At 41.5% G+C, this 26,052-nt stretch overlaps 1 protein-coding gene across 4 annotated transcripts in view; it reads left to right on the top strand.

Moving 5' to 3' along the window:
• Positions 1-26,052, top strand: part of FAT3 (FAT atypical cadherin 3) — a 641,086-nt gene that overhangs the window by 132,425 nt on the left and 482,609 nt on the right. For 3 of the 4 annotated variants that reach the window (XM_044258326.1, XM_044258325.1, XM_044258327.1), the window contains exon 1: positions 10,110-13,666. In XM_044258326.1, coding sequence (XP_044114261.1) covers positions 10,375-13,666 — 3,292 coding nt within the window. In that variant the 5' untranslated portion in view covers positions 10,110-10,374. Of the gene's footprint in view, positions 1-10,109; positions 13,667-26,052 lie in introns of those variants that run through there. The other variant, XM_044258324.1, reaches the window with a different exon arrangement.

Genomic DNA, 26,052 nt, shown 5'->3' with positions numbered 1-26,052 from the left:
GGTCTCCCACTTAATCCATTTAGGGCTGCTTTGGAAGAGGAAGCCTGTTCTTGGACCTTGTAGAAATAGCTCAGGGCAGTTATGCTGAGAATTACTAACTCCTCTGAGGTTCTTTGATCACTCCTTCATCCTGTATCTATGGAAATGTCTCCAAATGTCTTTTGCCCCTCTCAAGAAATATGTTTTCTTAAGTGAACATCGAGACCCCACTGAGGTCTGCTCACCAGTTCTTGTTGACCTGCTCTCAGGAGTAGACCTGTGTGTAGCCCCCTGTGGGATTGAACCTGTGACCCTGGTCTCATTAGCACCGGGTACTAATCCAGGCCACGTCAGTATAAACCCATCAGTCAATAATAAATAGCCGTAATGGGGAGTGTGGGAGAGCTGAAGGAACCCAATTTGCATTTTTGCCTTGTTTGCTAAGACATAGTTGTCAGCGATGGCGATGTGAGGAGACGTGACTGACAAGATTTCTGGGCTGTCAGCAAACTTCCAGACTGCATTTCTTGACCCACATGTGAGCTCTTAGAAATCCTGACAACGCTTATTGTTGCCTAGTCCCAAATAATCTTCTTTATTTCCTCCTGTAATGTAATTCCCACGTCTCTCCATAGTGCGTTCCTCTTCCGAATGTCAGACTGTTTCGTCTCTCCTCTCCTTTTTGAATTGATCAGGATCGCTGCCAGAGATACTTTCTAAGGTTCTCACCAATTTCCTGATCTATTGTTTCCTTCTATCTTGCACACCTATTCCTTGTATTCTTTTTCCCCATCCTTATCTGCCCTTTGCCCAGCCTTCACGAGGTGACCCATGAGTATTAACCTGTTGTACAGAGACATTCAGCCAAACACAGACATTTCCAGAACTGCCGTCTGGAGCCTGTGGTCCACTTTGTCCAGAGTAAGACCTGGTCCCACATGTAACCTCAGAGAAATTTGGAATTGAATTATATTCTCCCAAAAGTCATCCGCAGTCTTGAGGATATTTGGTCATTTATCACATCTTCCTTTGGCCGTTCAGCTCTTCCAGAAAAGGGAAGCCTGCTACATCCTTTCCCTCATTTAGGTCCTGGAGCTCTGTGTACAGCCCCCCCACCCCCAGCACAGCCTTTTCACAGATGCATTTACTCCCTCTTGCCCTGACATTACCACCACTTACCAGAGCGGGAGAGGGATGTGCTGAGGGAGGCTCCCCCTCATTCTTGACCTGATTCCTAGTTTTACGGTTGTAGAATAGCCTTTAGCTGCAAGGAGAATCACTTTTAAAGGAGAACGGCCATCGGGATGGCTAAAAGGATGTTAACATTTGGAAATAGGACAGGCTGAGGGGACTGAGCACAGCAGTAAATGTGGATTGTATCAGAAGGTCGCAAGCAGAGGGCAGCTTTTTCCCTCACCTGAATTCTGCCCTCCTAACTCTTGGATTGAACACTGTTTAAAGACACTGTTCTGTTCGAAACTGTGGGTTTTGTTCTCTTTCAGGCAGTTTTTCCATAGTAAATACAGTTATTCGGAAAAGGTTTGTTTTTTGTTTTTTTTTTTGGTTTTTTTTTTTCCCCCATTGCTTTTCTTTTCTTTTTCTTTCTTTCTTTCTTTTTTTTTCAAGAAATCTTGAGCATAAGTGAATACTAGTGTATTTACCCTTTGGTTTCTGTCAGCAAGGCCCACCAGAGAAAAATTGAAATCATGCATTTTTCTGGAACATTTTCTTAGACAGCCAAGCATAGGAGAAAATTATATCCTCTCCATACATTTTTTTTTCTTTTACCCCATGATGAATTTCTTTCTCCAGAGGGAGAAATGATTTTTTAAAAGGCTTGAACGACATGCTAATCTTTCCTTCTGATAGCCCCTGGTTGAATTACCCCTGAATTTGAAGCATTTACTGATGAAATGATACTTGACATTAACCAGTGTTGTATGGAAATATTTCTAGCACCTGGGGAGAAAATAAAGGAAGGTATTCATAATACTGCCGCTGTGTGGCTGAATCTTCCTTTTTTTTCTCAGAACCACTGTGAATTACACTCGCTTCATGCTGATTGACTTTTCTCCTGAGAGACACTTTTAGACAATGGAAAGATTTGCACCACTGGAAAAAAAAATTAGAATTTACAGTATTATAGTAATGAAAGAGGTTGGGTTTGGGTAATGGTCTGCTTGGCTGGTTGGCAGAACCAACTGGAGGCTTTGGTTTGGGATTTTTGTCCTTGTTTAGACTGACAGAAGGTGATACCATATCTCTTTTTGATACCATGCTCTTTTTGCTTGTAAAACTCTGCTTAGAATTGGGGCTCAGGCAGTCAAGCAGGGTTTTCCGGGGAGGAGTGAAAAATGAACTTGGTTTTAGGCTTTACATCTCAAGAGTATTTTGGATTTGGCAAACTGCTTTTCACCGTTGACCGTAGTGAAAATAGATAACAAAAACTATGAGACCATGTGGGTGATTATTTAACATTAATAACGTTCTTCCCCTCTTGCCTCATGCTGGTCTTTGTTATTTATAGCTCTTGAAACTTCTGGGGTTTTGTTTAAAGATTTTAATTTTGAGTAATCTCTCTGCCCAGCGTGGGGCTGGAACTCACAACCCCAAGGTCAAGAGTCACACGCTGCACCGACTGAGTCAGCCAGGAACCCGTTTGTCTGTCCTTTTAACAGGAAAAGAGAAGAGCATAACCAGCTATGGAACAGTTGTCTCATTCTTCAGTTCGAACACGGAGATGTGTTTATATAACAAGTATTGAAGCCATTTCTTCAGGGATAACTCCCAGCTTAGTTGAAATGAGAATCCATACCCAGTGATATGGTTCAGGAAGAACAATGAACTCGTCTGAAGAATCCTGGGATAACATCCCACCTCCAAAGCTTTCCAGGCAGCTGTTTGACCTGTCTGGGCCACATTGTCTAGCTTGGACTCAATCAGTGTCTCCGTCGCTGTATTCCAGAAAATACTCTTTTCTTCTCCAGCAGGTAGCTATTGTGAAGGTTGGGGGGTGGGGAGGAAATTCGTGATGAAATAGATTTTAGAAGTTGCACACGTTATTATACACCTTAGAATCACAATTCGCATAGTATATTTTTGTGTGCAACAGGTATTCACTGAGTCCTGACCATGTGCCAGGGTACTTCGCTTCTGCTAGTGGAGGTAGACAGCAGACACCGTGCTTTCATAAGGCGGCAACAGAGTGGGGTAAATTATTAGAGGTGACTAAGGATGGGACAGGAAGACCGTTTCTTTTGGAGCATACAAAAAGCTCCAGGAAGTTCTAAAGTAACAAATCTATTTACCTTTATTCAACCTGTATTTCCTAAAATGTTGTTTTAGTTGCACACATATTCCTATGTCATAAAGTAATGTGTCATGGGACATGGTTTAGGAAATGGTAGACTAGCTATTTACCCGGGGTCCATAAGTTTTATAATCATAATTCCTGATTTGTTCGACAGTTCATTTAGATCTTCTCTCTGGAGCATGTTATAGAGTTACAGTGGATGCTGACCGGACAAATTTTACTTCACCAACATTCATCAGATTTTTGTCTTTTCTAAGCACTTTGTTAGATAGATACTATGAGAAGAAGAAATAAGGGAGATTATTGTCCAATATGTAATTTAAAAACACACAGAAGTAACTTTATTTTTTTTTAATTTTTAAAGATTTTATTTTTTTATTAGAGATAGAGTGAGAGAGAGCACGAGTGGGTGCTGGGGAGACAGAGGGAGAGGGAGAAGCAGGCTCCCCACTGAGCAGGGAGCCCAACATAGGGCTCCATCCCAGGACCCCGGGATCATGACCTGAACTGAAGGCAGACACTTCAACGACTGAGCGACCCAGGCGCCCACATAAGTAACTTTAATACAAGGAAGAAAGTGCTATCTGAGAAGAACATATAGATAAAATATAGACAAGTTCAGAGCAGTGGTATTCAGAGTATGGTTGTGCCAGGACCAGCATCTCCTGGGAACTTGCTAGAATTATAAAGTCTCTGCCAACTGAGCCAGAAACTCTGGAATGGAGCCCAGCCCTACTGTGATTCTGATGTCCACTAAAACGTAACAATCACAGCTATCAGACTGGAGCTCACTTTGGGGTACCTGGGTGGCTCAGTTGGTTGAGGACCAACTCTTGATTTTGGCTCGGGTCATGATCTCAGGGCCGTGTGCGGGGCTCTGTGCTCAGTGTGAGAGTCTCACCTTCTCCCTCTCCCTCTACTCTTCCCCCAACTCATTCTCGTTCTCTCTCTCTTTCAAATAAAATCTTTTAAAAAAGGACTAGAGCTCACTTTTGAACAGAAACCTCTGGGATTGCTTCACAGAGTAGGTGGCATTTTAGTTAAATCTGAGAAGATGAGTAACATTTGTGGAGATGAACAAGCAGAGACCTGTATTCTTAAATGAGGCAGCAGCAGTGAGTCCCATTCACAGGAGAGACCGAAGGTCCGATGTTTGCTTTTTCCCCCAGGCAAGCTGTGTGACCCTGTCCAAATCACTTAACCTTTCCCAATGTGTTCCCTCCACTTTAAAATGAGGGTTTTGGACTAGATGACTTTACAGTCCTTTTGACTATAAAACTCAGTGAATTTACATGGCCCTGGTTCCATATATCATGATATAATCTGAATAATGGCAGGGCATGAATTATTTGTGACCTGAATGCCTAGTAGATTATCCTCTGCACTCTCTAGCTACAATGGTTTGTATGAAGAAAACCACAGAGTAAACATTTTTTCTTCTCATCAGACAGCCATTAGCATCAGGCAGAGAGTAAAACTTTATCCCCAAATGTGTCATACAGACAGTCTATAACTGATTCCAGAAGCAAGAGCCCAGAACATAAAGTAGTGCCACGAGAATGATAATTCGAGCAGTATTAGAATTGGTTGCTTTGGGAGATAGGGTTTTGCAGTACCTGACTGTTCTGGGACTCATCACGGCAAGGGGAAATCCTGCTAGAATCCCTCAGGAATTAAATGCCAGGTCTGAGACATAGCTTCCTAATGCGGCTTTAGTTTCCTGAGTTGTGAAATATTCCTTGCAAGTGTTGGAGTCAGCTACAGAGCTTTGGCCACAGCCCCTGACCCATGCCACCAGACACAGCCCGTTTTGGGCACTGACCCCAACCTGGGCGGATGCGGGGGAAACTGAGTCTGGGTTTCATGAAAGGGTGGCTTTCCTGTTAGGGTGGGGCTACCCCATAGAGGGTCCAGTTTTCATTTGTTTTCCATTTTGTATCTCTTCTTCTGAACGCCTTCGTAATTTTAATGTCAGTTAATATTTACGGAATGTTTGCTGTGTACCAGACACACTTGTAAACCTGTTATGTGACAGTGGGAGCTCTTATAATCCCTAAGGTGAGACTTAAAAAGGTTTAAGTATTATCCCAATGTCACCCTGCCAGTCAGTGACAAAGCCTGGATTCAAGTCCGATTTCTCTGAACCTTGGGTCTACTGTAGTAATCATTTGTTTCAATAAAGAAAAGACAACTTTTCCTTCACTTTTGATGTGCCTTTTGCTACTGGAAAAGGAACTGTAAGAGGACATTGTAAACCTCCATGATCCCTATCTTGTGACTCACAGATTTTGTTTTCTTCTCTAAAAACTGCCTTAGTTAATGATATTAATAGCTAGCAACTTTATATTTACTGTGTGACATGAACTGTTTTAAAAGCTTTCTCTTTATTAAGTCAAAAATCTTAATTGGCTAGCCTTATTCCCATTTGTGAGCAGAAGAAACTGAGGCACAGAGAGGTTAAGTAACCTGCCTGACATAACACAGCTAGGAAATGGCAGAGATGGGATTCAAACTCAGGCAGTCCGGTGCCAGACCACATGTCCGGAAATCATCACGCATACTGCCAGTGTGTCACTGAGCAGCTTCTGACACAAGTTGTCTTCATCAAGGGAGCCAGGGAAGAGGAGGCCCTTCAGAGACTGATTTTGTTCTTTGTTTTACCGCCTATCATAGCACATTTCCCAAGCACCCTTTCTGTCGGCCAGTAAAACCCTCTCAAAATACACAAGATAAGAAGAGATGGAATGAAAATAGAATGTTCTTGCAAGATGCCATTTCTAATGTTCAGAAATCCCAGTGATTTAAGGAGGCCCGTTTAATGATGGCAGAAAAGAGCTTCCCCAGGTTACCCAAGCAAGCAGAGGCCCCCTGCCGAGTCCAGGCTCACCCAGAGAGGTGGCCTTTGTAAGAGCTGGGAGCTGCCCCTGAGGTCACCCGTATTTATTCATCCCTGGGAAGAAAAATCTGCATGCCCTTCTGAGTTGAAGGCTAGGATCCACTCTCACTCAGGCCTCCCAGGGCAGAATGGGGGAGGCCCAGCCTACTGCTCTGAAAAATAAATGTCTCCAAGATTGATGGCTTGATGATTTCTTTGGAGATTATATCAAAAAATATTGATTATGTTGCTAAGTCATAGAAAATAGGCTCTGAGGTTGGGAACTAAGTGCTTTGTTTAATCCAGAAACAGTAGAATAAATCAATGTGCAGAGCATCTAAAACACCGTAACTATCATATTGGCTTCACAAATAGCTTGGCTTCAGTGTGGAAAAGCACACTGTTTTTTTTTTTTTTTTTTTAAAACAGCTTAACAGTTGTCTTAGCATGCTAAAAAAAGGAGCCAAAAATCTTATTCTAGTGTTTACTTTGCAGAATTTTACAGAATTCCTCACTTTTAGCACTCACTTATTTTCTAAGTCAATGGAAAAATCTGCAGGTTTTAAAAAATAGTTGGTGCCAGATAGGACTTTTTCCCCCCCAAAATAAAGATACCAAAACTTGGTGACATATTTTGGTCTCTACAACTGAAGCTGACAAGCTTAGTCCTGCTCAGGTTTTTGGAGTTAAATCCAAATTTCTGTACACAACAATGCTGTGCCATTTCAGTGTGGTTTGTAGTTTTTCTCTACTTGCATATAAGATTCTGTTTCATAAGGAAAACACTGTAGCAGTGTGCCCTGCTGAAAGACTCAGTATGCAAAGCTTCCAACTTTTGAAGGGTTAAATCGAATGATTTTTTTTTTTTTCATATTATGACAGCATTCTGCGTTATGAAGGAGTCACCAGAAGGGTTTTTAGAAGTAACTGTCCCCCAGGGCACTTAAATGTTTACTTACAGTTAACTACTTAGAGGTGGGAGTAGCACCAGGGAGATTAACAAAGTGTCAGGAGACGAAGATCCCTGCAAAGCCATGATAAACCACAGCCCTCAAATTGTTACATAACTCAAAGAGAAACTAATTCAGTTGATGCAGTGTTTCCACGTAGTATCAGCTCTGAACCTGGCAGTCCTGAGACCTGGCCTTAGTGAGTCTCTTTATTCTTATGGGTCTTGGTGTCCTTATCTGTAAACCCAGGAAATCAAACCTGATGATCTTTAAGGCTTTTGTGAGTTCATGTAATTTCTTGAGTCTGTTTCCAGAAGTGAGATGTGTGTACTTTCTGGGGGTTGGAAACAGAGCATGTGAAAGGCCTCTGGGCCCCCGGTTCCGTCAGTACCTTGATGTCCTGCATGTCTTGTGTGGGCCGGGTGATGCTGGTCATAGATTGAAGCACAGACAGCTCCTCTCTTCAGTCAGGGGTGAAGATGGGGTGCAAGATAGATTAAGAAAGGTTCATCTGAGATGAATTTACCATCAGGGCTGTTTTCTTCCTTGATGACCAGAGAGGGGATACCTGGGGGGCTCAGTTGGTTAAGTGTCTGCCTTTGGGTCAGGTCATGATCTTAGTGTACTGGGATGGAGCCTGGCATAGGACTTCTTGCTCAGCGGGGAGTCTGCTTCTCCCTCTGCCTGCCGCTCCCCCTTCCATGCTCTCTCTCTCACTCTCTGACAAGTAAATAAATAAATGAAAAAATAAATAAATCTTTTTTTTTTTTTTTTTAAGTTTTATTTATTTGTCAGAGAGAGAGCGAGCGAGAGCGAGCACAGGCAGACAGAATGGCAGGCAGAGACAGAGGGAGAAGCAGGCTCCCTGCTGAGCAAGAAGCCCGATGCGGGACTCGATCCCAGGACGCTGGGATCATGACCTGAGCCGAAGGCAGCTGCTTAACCAACTGAGCCACCCAGGCGTCCTAATAAATAAATCTTTTAAGGAAAAAAAAAAAAAGATTTTCTCTGATGACCACAGAGTCTGGACTCTGTGGGCAAAGTATCAGCAAAATCACGCTTGTAGGCTATGCCCTTGGCATAGAAGAGCCAATGCGAAATGAGGCAGAATCTGAATTTGTATTTCTTTGGAGATGCTGGGAGTATCCCCAGTTTTCTCCCCCGAGAGACTATCCATGGCCTCTGGTCATTCCCTGTAAGAGCGTTGTCTCATTCCATTCCATTCAGAGTGGGAACCTAAAAATCTCTCCTCTACTTTGGAACGTTCTCAGATGATGAAGTAAGAGTCTACTGAGTTGTATGCGGTATTAATAAAGCTTCTGCTGGTTTGTATCTGTGGTCCCTAAAGAGGGCCCTGTCACGCCCATGTGTTAGCCGAGTGTGCTCCACAAAGACGCAGCTCTAAGTGCACTGGTCCCATGGGGCCCTCCATTCTTTGGGGGAGGATATTTGAGCCTACAAAGCCGACTAACTGCTTCGCACACTTAGCATGTGGGCCGCTGCCTAAGGACGGGCAACCAAAGCAATTACATGTGAAATTAACTTCTTTCCTTCTATAAAAAGTTATCTCATCTTTCCACTATTCATTTGTACTATCTATTCTGTTTATGATATCCCTATATTAAATCGTAGTCTTTAAACTTACTACTCCCGTTTCCCGAGTTGCTTCAACAGATGAAACCAACAAGGCGTATTTCATCTTCGTTTGGAACCAGGCAAACACATGCCCAGAAATTGGCTTTAGAGTCTTCTGTAAAGCAGAGTTGGAAAAACGAAATGAGAAAGCCTTGCAGGTGGCCTGAGGGCTTGGGTTCTAATCCTGACTCTACCACTAGGAGAATGACATTGTCTAGTCTCATCTACAAAAAGGGTATAATTACATGTGCATTGCCAACCCTGGCTATTAAAGTGTTTTATAAAGTACAAAAACAATTGATAATATTTTTTAAAAGATTTTATTTGTTTTATTTGACAGACAGAGATCACAAGTAGGCAGAGACGCAGGCAGAGAGAGAGAGAGAGGAAGAAGAAGCAGAGAGCAGGCTCTCTGCTCAGCAGAGAGCCCAATGTGGGGCTCGATCCCAGGACCCCGAGATCATGACCTGAGCCGAAGGCAGAGGCTTTTTTTTTTTTTTTTTTTAATTTTTTTTTTTTCGAAGGCAGAGGCTTTAACCCACTGAGCCACCCAGCCACCCTACAATTGATAATATTTTAAGATGTTAAACTTAACATGATTGTTCAGCTGATAGCTGATAGTTGGAACTAGTTTAAAACCAGAAAGGAGATAACCATGTGGAGATGCTATAAATTTATCATTTATTAATGATAAATGGTGATTACTTCAACAGAATTAAATCATGTCGTATGTGTTTCTAGGGGTCCTGAATTCTTAGCCTCACGATATTGGATTCTGTATAAATCCTGGTCAGTTTTAAAGTCAGCACAACAAAAAAAGACAATGATGCCTGGTGAGAATTTCTTTAAAAGTTCATAGTTATAAATGTAATCATATAACCATTGGTGAATAGTGTTACTTGGAAAAACATCAGAAAAACAAATAGTCCTCCAGATTCCACAACACAGTTAATCCTTTTTAAATGTAAAATTGCAGTTGTGCATTGAAATGTTTAAATACTAATACAATTATAACCACCTATACTGTTTTATGATCTTTTTTGCACTCCACATTATATCTTACCACATTTGAAAATGTACATTTGAAAAATAATTATTTTTAATGGCTGCATAGTATTTCATTTTATGAATGCACTGAAAATTATTTGATTCTTGATTGACATCTAGTTTCTTTTCAGTTCTTTTGTCTTTTAATCTGTACATTAAATGTATACTTGTCTAGTTACTTCCACTGGGTAATTGCATAGAAGATAGAAGATAATTTTAAGTGAAAGGCAGATGCATTTTTTTAAGGCTTCTAGGGATATCTCTAAACTGACCTTCAGAATGGAAGGAATTTGTACCAATGAACAATTCCAGCAGCACTATAAAAGTGTGATTTAAAAAGCTCAAACCATGTAAAGTTAAACCCTAGTGATTTTGAACTCCTTGCCATCTAGTATGATGAGGTCTCTAATTTTTTTTTTTTTTCACACTGACATTTGGTAAGAAGACTTTATAAGGAAGTGTTTGAAAAGCACCATTTCATCTCAGCGAGTTCCTACATCTTCTCCCACTTTCCCATAGATTAATTTATTTTTCTCTCTCTTTCTCCCCCCCTTCCAGGATGGAGGTATGATGCGATGGATATAACTATGGGATACTGTGTGGGTACAAGGCCTCCCCCTTCTTGCCTCATCCTCCTGCTTCTCAAGCTTCTGGCCACAGTGTCCCAGGGGCTGCCGGGGACCGGGCCCCTGGGCTTCCACTTCACTCACCCTGTGTACAATGCTACCGTGTGTGAGAACTCGGCCGCAAGGACCTACGTCCACAGCCAGGGTAGGATGGGCATCACCTTAATAGATCTGTCCTGGGATGTCAAATACAGAATTGTATCTGGAGATGAGGAAGGCTTCTTCAAAGCGGAGGAAGTCATCATTGCAGACTTCTGTTTCCTCAGAATAAGAACTAAAGGTGGCAATTCGGCCATATTGAATCGGGAGATTCAGGACAATTATTTATTGATAGTCAAAGGTTCTGTCAGAGGAGAGGATCTGGAAGCATGGACCAAAGTGAACATACAGGTTTTAGATATGAATGACCTGCGACCCTTGTTTTCACCCACAACATACTCTGTTACAATAGCAGAAAGCACCCCTTTAAGGACTAGTGTTGCCCAGGTGACTGCCACAGACGCCGATATAGGCTCCAATGGAGAATTCTACTACTACTTTAAAAACAAAGTTGATCTCTTTTCAGTCCACCCCACAAGTGGTGTCATCTCTTTAAGTGGGCGGTTAAATTATGATGAAAAGAATAGGTACGATCTGGAGATTTTGGCTGTGGACCGGGGGATGAAACTCTATGGAAACAACGGAGTGAGCAGTACTGCGAAGCTTTATGTTCACATTGAACGTGTAAATGAACACGCCCCAACTCTCCATGTGGTCACTCATGTTCCTTTCTCACTGGACAAAGAGCCGACATACGCGGTGGTGACAGTCGATGACCTAGATGAGGGGGCCAATGGAGAAATTGAGTCTGTTTCCATTGTGGCTGGGGATCCTTTAGATCAGTTCTTCCTGGCTAAGGAAGGCAGGTGGATGAATGAGTACAAGATTAAGGAGAGAAAGAAGGTCGACTGGGGGAGTTTTCCTTATGGCTACAATCTCACTCTTCAAGCAAAAGATAAGGGGTCCCCCCAGAAATTTTCAGCAGCGAAGATCGTCCACATTGCCAATCCCCAAAGAGACACTGTCCCAGTTAGATTTGAAAAAGAAACGTATGATGTGAGCATTAGTGAATTCTCCCCTCCTGGTGTCGTGGTTGCTATAGTAAAATTAAGTCCCGAACCGCTCGATGTGGAATACAAATTATCTCCTGGTGAGGATGCACAGTACTTCAAAATTAATCCCCGGTCAGGTCTGATTGTCACAGCACAGCCACTGAATACTGTTAAGAAGGAGGTTTATAAGCTGGGAGTGACAAACAAGGAAGGAGATTTAAAAGCACAAGTCACCGTTGGCATAGAAGATGCGAATGACCACACCCCAGAATTTCAGCAGGCGCTGTACGATGCTTTTGTGAATGAAAGTGTCCCAGTGGGCACAAGCGTTCTGATGGTTTCAGCTTCTGACAAGGATAAAGGAGAAAATGGGTACATCACCTATAGTATTGCCAGTCTGAATTTGTTACCCTTTGCCATTAACCAGTTTACAGGTGTTATTAGCACAACTGAAGAATTGGATTTTGAATCCTCCCCGGAAACCTACAGGTTCATCGTAAGAGCCTCTGACTGGGGTTCGCCATACCGCCATGAAAGTGAAGTAAATGTGACTATTCGAATAGGAAATGTCAATGACAACAGCCCTCTCTTTGAGAAAGTGGCTTGCCAGGGAGTTATTTCCTATGACTTTCCAGTCGGGGGTCACATCACAGCTGTCTCAGCAATTGATATTGACGAACTTGAACTTGTAAAGTACAAAATCATCTCTGGAAATGAACTTGGTTTCTTTTATTTAAACCCAGACTCCGGGGTTTTACAGCTTAAAAAGTCGCTGATGAGTTCTGGCATCAAAAATGGTAATTTTGCCCTCAGGATTACAGCAACCGATGGAGAGAATTTTGCAGACCCCATGTCTGTTAACATTTCAGTCCTACATGGGAAGGTGTCTTCAAAGAGCTTTAGTTGCAGAGAAACTCGTGTGGCTCAAAAGCTGGCAGAGAAACTGCTCATTAAGGCAAAAGCAAATGGGAAACTGAACCTGGAAGACGGATTTCTTGACTTTTATTCAGTTAATAGGCAAGGACCCCATTTTGACAAGTCATTTCCTTCTGATGTGGCTGTGAAGGAGAATCTGCCTGTTGGTGCCGACATCCTGAAGATTAAAGCCTATGACGCTGACTCTGGCTTCAATGGAAAGGTGCTGTTTACGATATCTGACGGGAACACGGACAGTTGCTTTAATATCGACATGGAGACTGGGCAACTTAAAGTCCTTCTGCCAATGGACCGAGAGCACACAGACCTCTATCTCCTTAATATCACCATCTATGACTTAGGCAATCCACAAAAATCTTCATGGAGGTTGCTGACCATCAATGTGGAGGATGCGAATGACAACAGCCCAATTTTTCTCCAAGACAGTTACTCTGTTAACATTCTTGAAAGTTCAAGTATTGGAACTGAGATAATTCAAGTGGAAGCCAGAGACAAAGACTTGGGTTCTAATGGGGAAGTAACTTACTCAGTGTTGACAGATACCCAGCAGTTTGCTATCAACAGCTCAACTGGAATTGTCTATGTAGCCGACCAGCTGGACCGGGAATCTAAAGCAAACTACTCTTTAAAAATAGAAGCTCGAGACAAGGCAGAAAGTGGCCAGCAGCTGTTTTCCGTTGTCACCCTTAAGGTTTTCTTGGATGATGTCAATGACTGTTCCCCGGCTTTCATTCCCAGTAGCTATAGCGTGAAGGTTCTGGAAGATCTCCCCGTTGGCACTGTCATTGCTTGGCTGGAGACCCATGACCCGGATCTTGGGCTAGGGGGTCAAGTGCGCTATTCTTTGGTCAATGACTATAACGGGAGATTTGAAATAGATAAAGCAAGTGGTGCCATTCGCTTGAGCAAAGAGCTGGACTACGAAAAGCAACAATTCTATAACCTCACGGTTCGGGCCAAAGACAAAGGGCGACCAGTCTCTCTGTCTTCTGTTTCCTTTGTTGAGGTGGAGGTGGTGGATGTCAATGAAAACCTCCACACTCCCTACTTCCCAGATTTTGCTGTCGTTGGATCTGTAAAAGAAAACTCACGCATCGGAACAAGTGTGCTGCAGGTGGCAGCCCAAGATGACGACTCTGGGAGGGATGGAGAGATCCAGTACTCCATCAGGGACGGCAGTGGTCTCGGAAGGTTCAATATAGATGACGAGAGTGGTAAGTTTACTAGTTTGTGCTAAAGTGTCGTTTCCCGTCTCACGAAGTATGCCATTGGAGAAGAAAAGGAAACTTCTCCCACTGAAAGAGAATGACAAGTGAGTTCGCATTTGGTACAGAGAATGACTCAAGTGAAAGCTTTCTGTCAGAATGCATTGGTTTATGAGAAGGCATGTTTTATACAGTGAGTGGTTCTAACGGTAGTTTTCAATAGGAGTCCTTTTTCCTGTTTTTTTGTTTTTCTTGTTCAGCACTGTTACCAGGTTATCTTTTGATAAGCATAGGCAATTTTCATCTCTGTTGATTGCACTTCTGACCTTCACGAAATTAAGGGCCCTGATAAAGTAAATTACATTTGAATTGGCTTTAAATTATAAGTGTGAAGTGGATTTTCGAATGGGTCTTCTACACAGATCTTTCCCTTTCTAGTACAGGTTTGCTGAAGTGGTTTTGCAGCATTGCCTGGCCTTTGATGTTTCACAGGGCACATCTGGCCTTTGAATGACAGGGATTTGCACTAGAGATACTTAATTAACATATGGCAGTGTGTTTCTGCAAATGTTTTCATGAGAGGCTGGAGGGGGCATGTTGTGGATTATACTCAGAAGAAATGGATTTTCAGACATTATTTGTAAGAGTTGTTTTATAGAACATTTTAAAATATGGGGGAAAATTGCCCCAATATTTTCATTGTCTCCCACCTTTTTATTTACTTTTCATTGTAAATACAGATACACACACACACACACACACACATTTTTCTGTTCTTGTTATTGTTGTTACTTTTCTTTAAATGGACATGTACCTGGACGTGTGCGTGTGTGTGTGTGTTCCTTGATTAGCACTGTGTGTTTTCTATGGGTTGTAGTCATCTCAAGACAGGCCTCTGTCTTCTCTGTTCTCAAATAAATGGTAATATTAGCTGTTCACAGTTTTCAAGGTACACTTATATATATTAACTCATTTTCTGCAGCACTCACAGAGTGCTTTGTTCCCAGTAATGATGATGATGATTAAAACAGGTCGTAGGGGGTGTTGTTATAGTGGTGGAAAAAGGACTTGAGAAATTGTATTAACTACTGGATAGAAGTTACAAAACTCTATGTATCATCACAAATTAAAACTGTAATTTTTATATACACGGGCTCTAATTATCGCCAGTGTAAATGGTAAAATTCGTCTCCATAGCCATAATGAAGGAAAAGATAAATGTCAAGGAAATTAAGTTCTGATTTATCTACACACTGTATTTTATTGTGTATCAATTTTCATTCGACTGGAGTATATTTTCATTATTGAAATACAGAATGAGAAGGGGAGTATGTTTACCGAGTGTCTACTCTGTGCTACTACTTTGCTACCACTAATGACCTCGTGGAGTCCTTAAGGTGGGCACAACACTATGTGAAAAATTTTATAATAGAGTCTTCTTTAATGATCCCAACTGCCCCATGAGGTAGAAATAATAATCATCAAGTTGTGAACTGATACGCAGAGAAGACTGATAACTTGGAGCCTTCAAGCTCAGCTCTAAGTTAACTGCTGTATAGTGTGCTGTCCCGTGCCTAAAGACACATATGGGCTTCCTCATGTTTCCAGATACACTTGAATTTAGTGTTGATTCAAAATCTCTCAAGCAGTAAGTGTTAAACCGTTCAAAGTCCTTATAGCCCTGGGTTCATTGAGTGATGGCACTGGCCATTAGTCACCCTTCCTTTTTCCTCCTTGTCTCATTGTCTGTGGCTCTCCAGTGAAAGAAGCTTCTCCTCGGGACTCAGATGGGGGTGGGTAAGGTTGGCCAAACAGGAAGTTGTCCGGTGGAATCATTAGCCACTGCTACATGCGGGACTGCTTCAGCCACATTGAGTTGGTTTTGTTTGCAAGTTTCATGCTGGTGTAGCTTGGTGCAGGGAAGAGCAGGAGTACGCTGGTGGAAGTGGCGTAGCTTTCCCTTATTTGTTCCACGTTGATTGTTCTCAGCTTGGGTGTGATTTCAGAAAATGTGTGTATAGTTTCATCTGATGGTATAGCTTACCTCACAATTCTTGATGCCAAGAGTTTGTTGTCCTTTGTCTCTGTTAAAACAAAACAAACAAGCAAACAAAACCCCTCATTGCTCTAACTTTATTCTAGTATATTCTGGACTGTATAAAATAAATTTTGCCATGGATTGTAATAACACCACTTACATTTGGACATTGCTTTGTGACTTAAGATGCTTATTCAAAAAACATTAAGTCTTTTAGGTTTAAAGCATAGCTAAGTGAGTTAGGTGAGGTCATATTTGGAGGACATAGATGTATCTAGAACCCACCTGTTTCTCCATTTTAACTGGGTGCCCTTTTCTTTGCATTCACTAACGTTCTGCTTTACTTCTCCAGAGGATTTTTAATTTTAAAACTATAGTAGCAATTTTTTTTTTACCCCCTTCACATATCATTTTTACCTTCTCTTAGAAAGCAAAACTGTTTTTCTCTAAGTATATTATAGGACTGGATGTTGATATTGTTTATGAATTTAGAATTTCTGTGTAATAATATCCTAAACCATCTTACTTCTTCCCCTCTCACCTTCTGCATATGTTAATTTGCAAGCCCAGGAAACTGACAAAGAATGATTGCCAAGACTTGTGCTGGCAAGATGCTGGGGTTGAGGAGAGCTTTGGCAAACATGTGTCCAACAGGAGAAGGCATTACCGTGATGCTGTTGGGTTTGCATTACTGTGGAGGCATCCATCAGCTCTTTGCCTCCAAGTGTTAAAAAGCATGGCTTGACCTGCTGGCAGAAGGAATGGCTGTTTAGCCCCAGGGCTGTTACTGAATCTCAAGTCCAGACTCTGTTGTCTTCATTTGGTCCTTTGGCATAGAATGGACTAAACTTGTTTGGGTGTTTTTGTTTGTTTGTTTTTGTTTTTGTTTTTTGTCTTTCAAGAACCTTTAAGTCAGCTGCCAAAGGCTATTTAATGGCTTTCATTGTCTAGTTGTTCTCAAATTTAGGAGTGCACAAGAATCTGAGAGCATTTGTTAACAGATGCAGATTCCTGGGCCCTTCCCCCAAAGATTCTGTATCACAAGGTGTGGGGTAGCAGTCCCAGGGGATCTTCATTTAAGCCCTCCAAGCATTCCTTCTATACATGACTCAGAAACACCAGCCTGAATCTTACTTGGGCTCCTTAGAGAATGTCTCCCAGATTAGATCTTTTCTGTAAAGCCCTTTTCCTTCTTCTTTTGAAAGGCAGGAAATTGAGCTCGTATTTTAGATAAATTTCTTTTCTAGTCAAGTTTTACAATCCAAATAAATCTTCTATTATTCATTAGTGGTGATCGCTTTCTGAATGCATCCCCAATGGATCAAAAATCTATTTCTGTGGTTTGGTAATTGCCGTGCTTGTGTTTTGTAAAACTGCATATACTGGGAGTAGTTGATCCATTTAGTAGTTTTCTGCTCCAGATTTTTTTTTTTTTTGGGTGCTCAGTGAACAAAGCCTTACCTTTGAATTTTTTTTTTTTAACCATGCACCGGTATTTAATAAATGTTTAATGATGTTCACAGTAAATGGATTAAGTGGGAGGCCCCCAGCTACAGTGGATTTGATCACAATTTAAATTACTAGTCTGGAAGATGCAATTTAATCATTTTTCCTTCACAAAGAATGCATTCTTGTTGTCTGACACAACAGGAATTCATATTCTTGATTACTCAGAAGTTTTAGAAGGTTTAGAAAGAGTGCGTTGTATTTTTTAAAACTGTGATTTTTCTGTTAGATTTTTTTCTAAGCTGCAAACTTGAGCAGTGATTTTATTGTTTTATTTATTTCAAGTTAAAAAACATTTTAATTGGGATAAACAGCTTCTAGTTCAGCACATGCATGGGAAGCTATTTTGGCTGTCCATTACTGCTACTTATATCATTTCTTTCATTCACCAGATATCTGTTAGGTGCCAGGCACTGTGCTAGGTGCTTGGTGGGTGATGTTTCTAAGTGTTACAGGAATCCAGAAGGTGGGGTTTCATGAGGCTTGTTCAATCAGGGTCAGCTTCTGGGAGTTCTCAGAGCTGGGAGTGGAGCTGAGCACAGTAGACTCCAGATCTCATGTGAGCTCCCCGCCTTTGCTACCCAAGCGTGCCGTAGTAACTTTGTTGAGCACATGTAATGTTTCTGCATAACAAACAACCACAAAATTTCAGTGGCTTATGGAAACAGTTTTTCTCCTTGTTCCCAAGTCTGGGAGAACAGTTAAAGATGCAACTGTAGGTTGAACTGTAGCCTGCCTCACAGGCCTACCAGTTCCAGGATCTGGGCTGAAGGAGTACCCTCTGTTTGGGACATGCTACCGTTCTCAGGGGAGAGGTGAGAAGCTCAGGAGGGCTGATGGAAGTCTGTGGTGCTCAGACCCCTGCTCAGACCCAGCCCCCATTCCATGAACTGAGTGGGCTATGGGTCCATGTTCAACACTGAGGTGGGGCACAGAATATTTCTCTTACAGAGGAATGGCGAGGAATGAAGAATTACTGCATACTCACACAGCCTGGCAGAGCATACATTTATATTTACCTTTCTTTAAATTGAAGCTGCAGCCGGCATTTTTCCAACATATGTGAGCCTAGAATGCTCTCTTTATTCCAAATGTTTCTAACCACTGTCTCGTCATCTAATCTTGCTTGTGCGCTCCCTATGCATAGGGCCAGGGCCAGGCACTGATGACCCAGAGAGCTACAGGTACAGAAGTTTCCCTGGCTGCCTGAGAGATCAGAAGGCAGCAGCAGGTGGCATTGCTGGTGGCGATGGTGACAGTGCTTACCATTCACCCAGTGCTATCTGTGTGCCAATTTCTGTGTCTTATTCTGGCATCATATGAGGTGGGCATAGTTGTGTCCCTTTTTTCACACATCTGGTGTCTTAAGAGACAGAGCTCACATACACAAGACAAGTACATTTATATTTACCTTTCTGTACATTGAATCTGCAGCCAGTATCCCTCTAACACATGTAAGCATGGGTGCTCTCTTTATTTTTAAATATTTTGGTACAATTGACAGAAGCGTAGGAGACCTAAAATACATTTGGGTTCACACAGACCCCCAAAAGGAATATCTCACACTTACTAAACACTGTAAAGCAAATTATTATTTTCAGTGAACATATATTCTAACAACAAATGAATATAGCTTTATGATTATGTTCAGTATCTGTACTAGCTCTCTCCCTTTGACCTCTCCAGATCCATTTCCCACCATTCTTTCTGCTTTGTGTCCAGGTGCCTGAGTTCCTTGGCCTGTGGGCTCCTTTGTTCCCTAATATCTGTCAGTCCTGCCTTTGGGAATGTAGAGAAGAGAATTAGGTCAGGGTATTTATCCCTTTGATTCTTTCCATACTGGTTGCTGTGGCTTGGCTGTACCCTCTTAGGGGTAGAAACAGCTCCCTACTGTTTTCAACCCTGTAATGCTGCATTATTTTCTCTAAACCCTGCCTATGCCTTTGTAAATAGTCTGTTTATTACATGCTTCTCAATGACCCGGATGGGAGTGTGCCATCTTTTCTCTGTCAGGATGCTGCCTGATAAAATATTTTTTTATGTAGGTATTTTAAAAACATATTTTTAAGTTTAAAAATATTTCAAAGGCTAATGTTTTTCAGCAACTCCTATTCACTCCAATTTCTGCAGTGCTGCCCTGTGTACTGGCATATTCCACTGAAGGCCAGGAAGAAGAGTAGAGAGGTCATAATTATCTATTGCTTTCATTTTGCAAGAAAAAAGAAAGTGAAACTAGGGGACTTTGTGTCCCTATCTCGTTTATATTTCCATGTGTTGTTTACAACAAGAAGATAATTTTTGCTTTCCTGAAGACCCTCTCCCACCAGACGTGGGAAGAAGAGGGATTTGGATGGATGGTGTGGTATTAAGATTTCAGATTTTCAAATGTTGTGACGCTGTACCTTGATCTTCGACAGGGAGAGGGACACACTTCAGCTAGTGGCCAAGGAAAAAAATATAGTTCTATAACTGAGTAGCTTTTATTTCAGTTAGTTCAACTGAAGAGTTGTTTGCTAGCACCAGTGCTCAGTCTAATATTCTTTTATCTGAAGTTTCTAATCATCAGAGAATCAAGGGGGCTTGGTAAATGAAAACTAGGAACAGGAAAATCTGTGTTGTGGGGAAAAGGAGGAGCTTTCTGTTATTGCAGAAGCTGTTAGTGCTAGCCCAGGTATTTAAAGGAGTGAGTGATTCCCACAGTAGCATGTATCTTACATAATATAATAATATACAAGCTTCCTTCTTCTTATATTCAGAGATTCCAGAAATCCTATTTTATCTTACGGATGGTTGTTAATCTTTCCAGCTTCTTTTCCCCAAACTTATCTTTTAACTCCTCTTTGACAGGGTGAGGAGTAAGACAGATGTTATTTGGCAGTTTTGGTACAATTTCTGACCATTCCAGACTAAAAGCAGTCTCCATCCTCATTCTGTTTTCAAGGCAATATTTTCACCACCACCCATCTAAGTCAAAGGAGACTCATTGAATTGTGGCCCAAGCTTGCCCTTAAAATTTCCACTCGGGACCAGAAGAATGAAGTTACGATCCAATGACAGCAGAAACTTTTCTTGGCTCTGGATTTTTAACCTTAGCTCCAGACTTTGTATCATAGTTATTTAAGAGGAAAATAATGTCTCCCAGAGGAGCCCTGAACACTGCACAACATTCAGATGAATTTAGTAGTTATCATGTAAGCCAGGTGGGAGCGAGGATTAGAAGCTTCTGAAAAATAATGCACAGCATGCTTTTATGACTCTTTTCAGCAGGTGCCTTCTTCTTGACCTTTTCTTAACTGTTGGCTGAAGGCAGTTTAGGTTTTAATAGAGGATTGTTGGTCCAAATCAGTAATTATGTCTGTGTTGTGTACCAAGTTTGAGCTGCTATTATCCCCGTGCAACTAGTAAATGATAAAAATAATGACAACCGTGAAGAGGAAGTACAAATAGTGTGACAAGCCAACCACCTGAAAATTTGTGTGGTTCTTTTCTCTGAAATCCATCTTCCTTTTATATCAATAAGGGAAGTTTTGAGTGACTTACCTGGCCCTTCTTGTCAGAGTGCTCAGTGCTGTGTGATACTAAATTGTTTTTATTTCTTCAGTTAACAGAGAGTAAAGCCTCAGAGGTCCAGTAAGGAGAGGTTACAAAGACTATCAAATGATTACTTCTTCTATTAGCAGTTCTCCTTTGGATAGATTGCATCTCATTTCAGTCTTCTAAAAAAATGTTTTTTGTAGGTGTTCTGTGTGCACATTGAAGGATACTGTCATTTATCATTATATTTGAAGAATTATAGGGTTTGATAAATACTTATGTGATGCCACTACCTTCACAATGTTTCACTGAAAAGAAAATGAAGTGAAAATGAAAATGGGCTCTAGTCTGTATTTTTAGCTTGCTGGTTCTTATGAAAGCATGTCTTATCGACAGACAGAATCTACAAAGAGTTGTGTGTAGGATTCAATTCAATTTATATTAAATTCTGGGCACCAGTATACGAACTACTGAATATAATAGGAGTCTCCAATTTTCTCTTTGGATGTTGGAGGATTTAGTGTCTCCTCTAGGGCCACTCTTTGTGATTAAATTCACATTTTCATTTGCATAATATAGTTAATATTTTAGTTACTTTTAAAAAGCAGTATGTTGGTGAGAATAATACTGAACTAAAATAACATATTGAATATGAAATGTCTTGAGTCAAAAAGTGATTAAAAGTTGAAGGAATTAAGCTGAAAATTGAAGTTACACACACACACACACACACACACACACACACGCACAGATATTCTGGTGAAAACATGTAGTTTACCCCCAAGATCTATAAAATAGAACTTAAACAGTTTTCATAGCTTTTTCTCCACTTGCTTCCTAAAAAGACTGCCTCTTCTCCCTCCATTTCCCGTCTTCCTTTTTTCTTATCATCTTTCTTCCCTCATTCCCACATTTGCAGTTCACGATTCCCTGTAGGCAGGGTACTTTGCACTAAAAAGGATGCACACATGATTAAGTCAAGGGCTAGCAGTGAGACAGAAGAGCATGTAATTACAAACAGTGTGATGCGTAAGTGACACAAAGTAAGTGAGTGCCTTGTGCTCGCCATTCATCATGTTTATTGTGGCCTCAGCATCACCCTTTGGCATTGCGGGATGATTTTTACAAATTCCAATTGGAGACAAGACAGTATGAGAGATAACCAGAGCATTAAAGTGAGTTGATGATGATATATAAGCCAGACCTAATTGTCAAGGAATGTCTAACCCCGGAAACAGGTCCAAGTTCTGTGAGGCGTGAAGTGCATACCTTGTATCATCTGGGGTGCCTGCTTTGAGAAAAAGCCTAAAAATGTACAACTACAAAATTACTGTATTTGTTTGAACCGAGGAATGAAATCACAGCAACACTTAAGTTTAAAAGTCAACAAACAACCGCAAATACCACAAAACTCAGAAAAATAATATATTCTGTTGATTAAATTCCTGACCTACCTCTCTAATGCTTTCTTTCGCCTACATTTTTTTGGTTGCATTTTTGGTTTGATTGCCTCTTCACGGGATAACAATTTTGCAATTGTTTCTATAGAAAGTACAGAAAGATTATTTCGTTTTCTCCCAGTGCTGTTTGATTGAAATTTGTTTGTTATTGGTGAGGGTTTAGACATGTTACTCCATGGTAGTGGCTTGTTATTGGTAATATTATGTAAGTATTCTACACTGGTGTCAAATTTTTAAAAAAATCTCTATTGAGTTTCTTTTTCCTGTGAGCTCTAACAAACAACTTTGCTGCTAATACATTTACGTGTCTGTGCTCTGGAAACAAAAAGAGTCCAGTAATTTTCACTTTGGGGAGTCTAATCAACAAAGGAAAAAAGATTGTGGTGTGTTTATAACTTGTATGCTACATTTCAGGAGAGAACTTTCATTTTTAACTCCAGAGGCAAGAACCAAGTCTTTCAGTTACAACTGTACATATCTAATGACCAGGGAATTTTCCACAAGCTAACATCTGGCTCTGTATATTTATAACGTCTGGCCCCCACTCCAAACCCCTCCTCTGTCAGTAACTGTCATCATCATTCTGACCACCACAGGATATGCTCATATAATGATATAAGTTCTAGTCTTTCATGTCCATGCTACAGTGTTGCGTCTCTCAGTCCGGTAGGTAGTAGGAGTGTCTTTGGAAGCCATTCCTGCACTGGGATGCGTCTAACAACAATTTGTCTCAACTGGTATTGATGGAGAACCATGTAAATATATGCCACAGAATGCAAACTAAATGTATCCCTAACTCAATTCTGCCCTATGCCTGATGATGCAAATGTAATAGAGGAGAAGTTGGAGGGGAAAGAGAAAGGAGTTTTAAGTTATTGTGGTTAGATACATTACTTTTGCAAAACAAACAAACAAAAAAGGTATAAAAATGTATAAACATGTAAACATTGCTAGGTTCCTCTCTGGGGCTTGGAAGCTTGAAGTCCGATAGCTTCATGTTAGATCGGCATCTGCCAAGCATTGCTAGTAAATGAACATTTTTTCAGAGAGAAATAAGTCTTCAAGGTCCGGGGGTAGGGGGTGGTTGTTAGTGACTGAGCTAGACCAGGCCTCAAAAACTAGTCCTTGATTTGAGGACTGGTGCCAGAGACACCTGCACCAGGTTTAAGGTCATTATCCTTCTCCGTTATTATTGAACTAGCAGACAGACAGTGCAAAAGATACAAGATCTAGGCTGCATGTGAATGGATCAGGCCTTGGTAAGTCCAAGTATCTCAAGGAGGTATTCTGGAAGTTCTCTAGCCAAAGCAGCACTTGGAGAGTAAGAAATCTGCAAGGTCAAGAAGTTTATCATCTTGGGCTCACTGCCTTTTTGGAGCAGCTGGCTGGTGAGAGAATTGCATTGTTCCTTGAGCCCACTCTCTTTATAACACCCATTTGGGAATTCGGCAGTAAGATACACCAAGATCTGGAAACAGATATAAAGAACCTTTGAGGGCTGTCCTAATAACTGTTGGAGTTCTTTCATTTAGACTCATTATCTGTACCCTAAAAGCACGACTTGGGGATTTCCCCTAAATCTTGAGGGATTTCGCTGAACCATCGTGTCCACATTATTATTAAAATTTATTATAGATAATCTAATTTATGACTGTCTTAATGAATATATCAGTAGCGCATCTCCCAATGATTTCCCTGCTCATGGGCTGCTGGCATTGGTAGGATGTTTATGATTTCATTGGCCAGAACCTGATAAAGCCCTGTAATTATTAAAAATACACATTTACTTGGGGCACCTGGGTGTCTCAGTGGGTTAAGCCTCTGTCTTCAGCTCAGGTCATGATCTCAGAGTCCTGGGATCAAGCCCCATAAGGGGCTCTCTGCTCAGCAGGGAGCCTGCTTCCTCCTCTCTCTCTGCCTGCTGCTCTGCCTACTTGTGATCTCTCTGTCAAATAAATATAAAGTCTTTAAAAAAAATACACATTGACTGGAGGTCAGCTTTGATAGGGAATTCCATCCGTGGGATATCATATATCAGACTTGAATTAGTGTGAGGCTCCAAGATCCTGAACAAAGTCATGGGGATGGAGCATAAAGTTCAAGTCTTCTCCTGAAAGGTCACACCTGTCCTCATGGAGGTCACATATCTCTCCCTAGACCTGGATAGAATTTATCTTTCTCACCCCTTGAGGACACTTCTAAAGGAATGTTTACCACGTGGCTAAACTGAATGAGCTTGAAAAGGCAAACACAGTGATTCAGTTTGGGATAACAATTTCATAAAACATTGTTCTAGTTGCAAGAAGTGCAGTCCTCTCTGTCTGTAGTTTTAGCCCAGAGGGCAAATGATTAGGATTGGAATGTGTGAGAACTATGTTTATGGGTCACTAAGATCTTGTGTTTCTGAAGTAGGATAGTGTAGGCTATCAAGGGTGTTCACGCTAAGTCAAAATTCTGTATCCCACGGTCACACAGCATGACTGCAAAATGTATATAATAATACCTTGCTAATTGAGAACTTCATAATTTGGTAGGACACCTTCAAGAACTTGGATGGAAGCAAACACTGTTGTTGGGGGCCTTGTAAATAGACTTTAAAAAGAATTTGCTCTGACATACCTGAACTCTTGTTTTTTTGCCCAGACCTTATTTACTTTGCACATAATTCTAATTAGCTAGACTTCCCAATGCCTATCCTACAGTATTTTAGAAATCACATAGCAGAGATATTGTTGTAGAAAGGCTTATAACAACAGTGAGAAGTCTCTTTGCTACCCTTTATGTGATCGGACAGCAAGAGGAACAAGTAGCTAACCCACATCGTGTGTTTGTCATATCCCAGGCACTAAATAAGTATTCAGTCATTTACTTCTCACAAAGATTCCATGAGGTGGGTACCCTGACTACCCACATATTATGGATGAGGAAACAAAAGCTAGAATTTAAATGACTGTCCAAGGTTTCAGAGCCCTGGGAGAGCTGGGATTTAAGAAGGCAGGCCAGCACCAGAGTCTGACTTCTTAATCACTACACTTCAGACATTCTCTGGATAAACAGCCCTAAGTGTCTCCTTAAGGGCTGGAACCCAGAGGGAGCCCATCACTTCATTACCACGCGGTGTAATAGCTGATCATTATAGGAGAGCCCCAATCAATGTAGAGAGTTAGGTTCCCTAGAAAACAGACCCTGGGGCAAAAGTTACACTGCAGGCTAATGTTTTATTAAGGGTGCGATCCCAGGGGAATGCGGAGTTGGGGGGGGCAGTGGGGAGGAAGCCAGCCTGAAGGAAGGGAGACCAAATATAAATTGGTACATTATTAAATTGGTTACAGCTTTACAACAAAACCCAGCATGTTTCTCAGTCTCCCTGTGTGTCTCCAGGGAGGCCACATAGGAGCGCTGCATCTCGGGGTTGGAGGGGAGGGTAAGCGTCCTTCTGTTGGTTCTTGCCCATTTTTGACCTCTTATTGACGAGCTTCGTTGTGGTGGTGGTGGGGGGTTGTGTTTAACTCCCTCTTCTGGGTTGTGCTTGGTGTGCCTGGGCAACTGAGGGATCCAGGATTTTATTGGCACAGTGTCTCTTACCCGTCCATGCTCTGTGGGGAGGGGGTGGGTGGTATGTGGGGGGCTCGTTTTTCTGTTGTAGCAGCGGGCATTCCTGTCTGAAGCTGGGGAACAAATTGAGGCCTGAGGGTTGTGGAGGGGGCTGGGCTGAGCGTGCCTTGGCACCACACACACTGGATCTGGGTAGAGAAGTTCAATGTATTGGGGAAAGATTTTTTCATCAAAAGCTAAACTCCACCCCGCAAACTGTGATGCCTCCCTGGGCAGACGCTCGACTCCTTAGAAAACTCAGC

Source organism: Neovison vison, chromosome 7, assembly GCF_020171115.1.
Source record: "Neovison vison isolate M4711 chromosome 7, ASM_NN_V1, whole genome shotgun sequence".
Lineage (NCBI taxonomy): Eukaryota > Metazoa > Chordata > Mammalia > Carnivora > Mustelidae > Neogale > Neogale vison.
The sequence above is the reverse complement of the archived record's forward strand: the minus strand, read 5'-3'. Positions and strand labels throughout refer to the sequence as shown.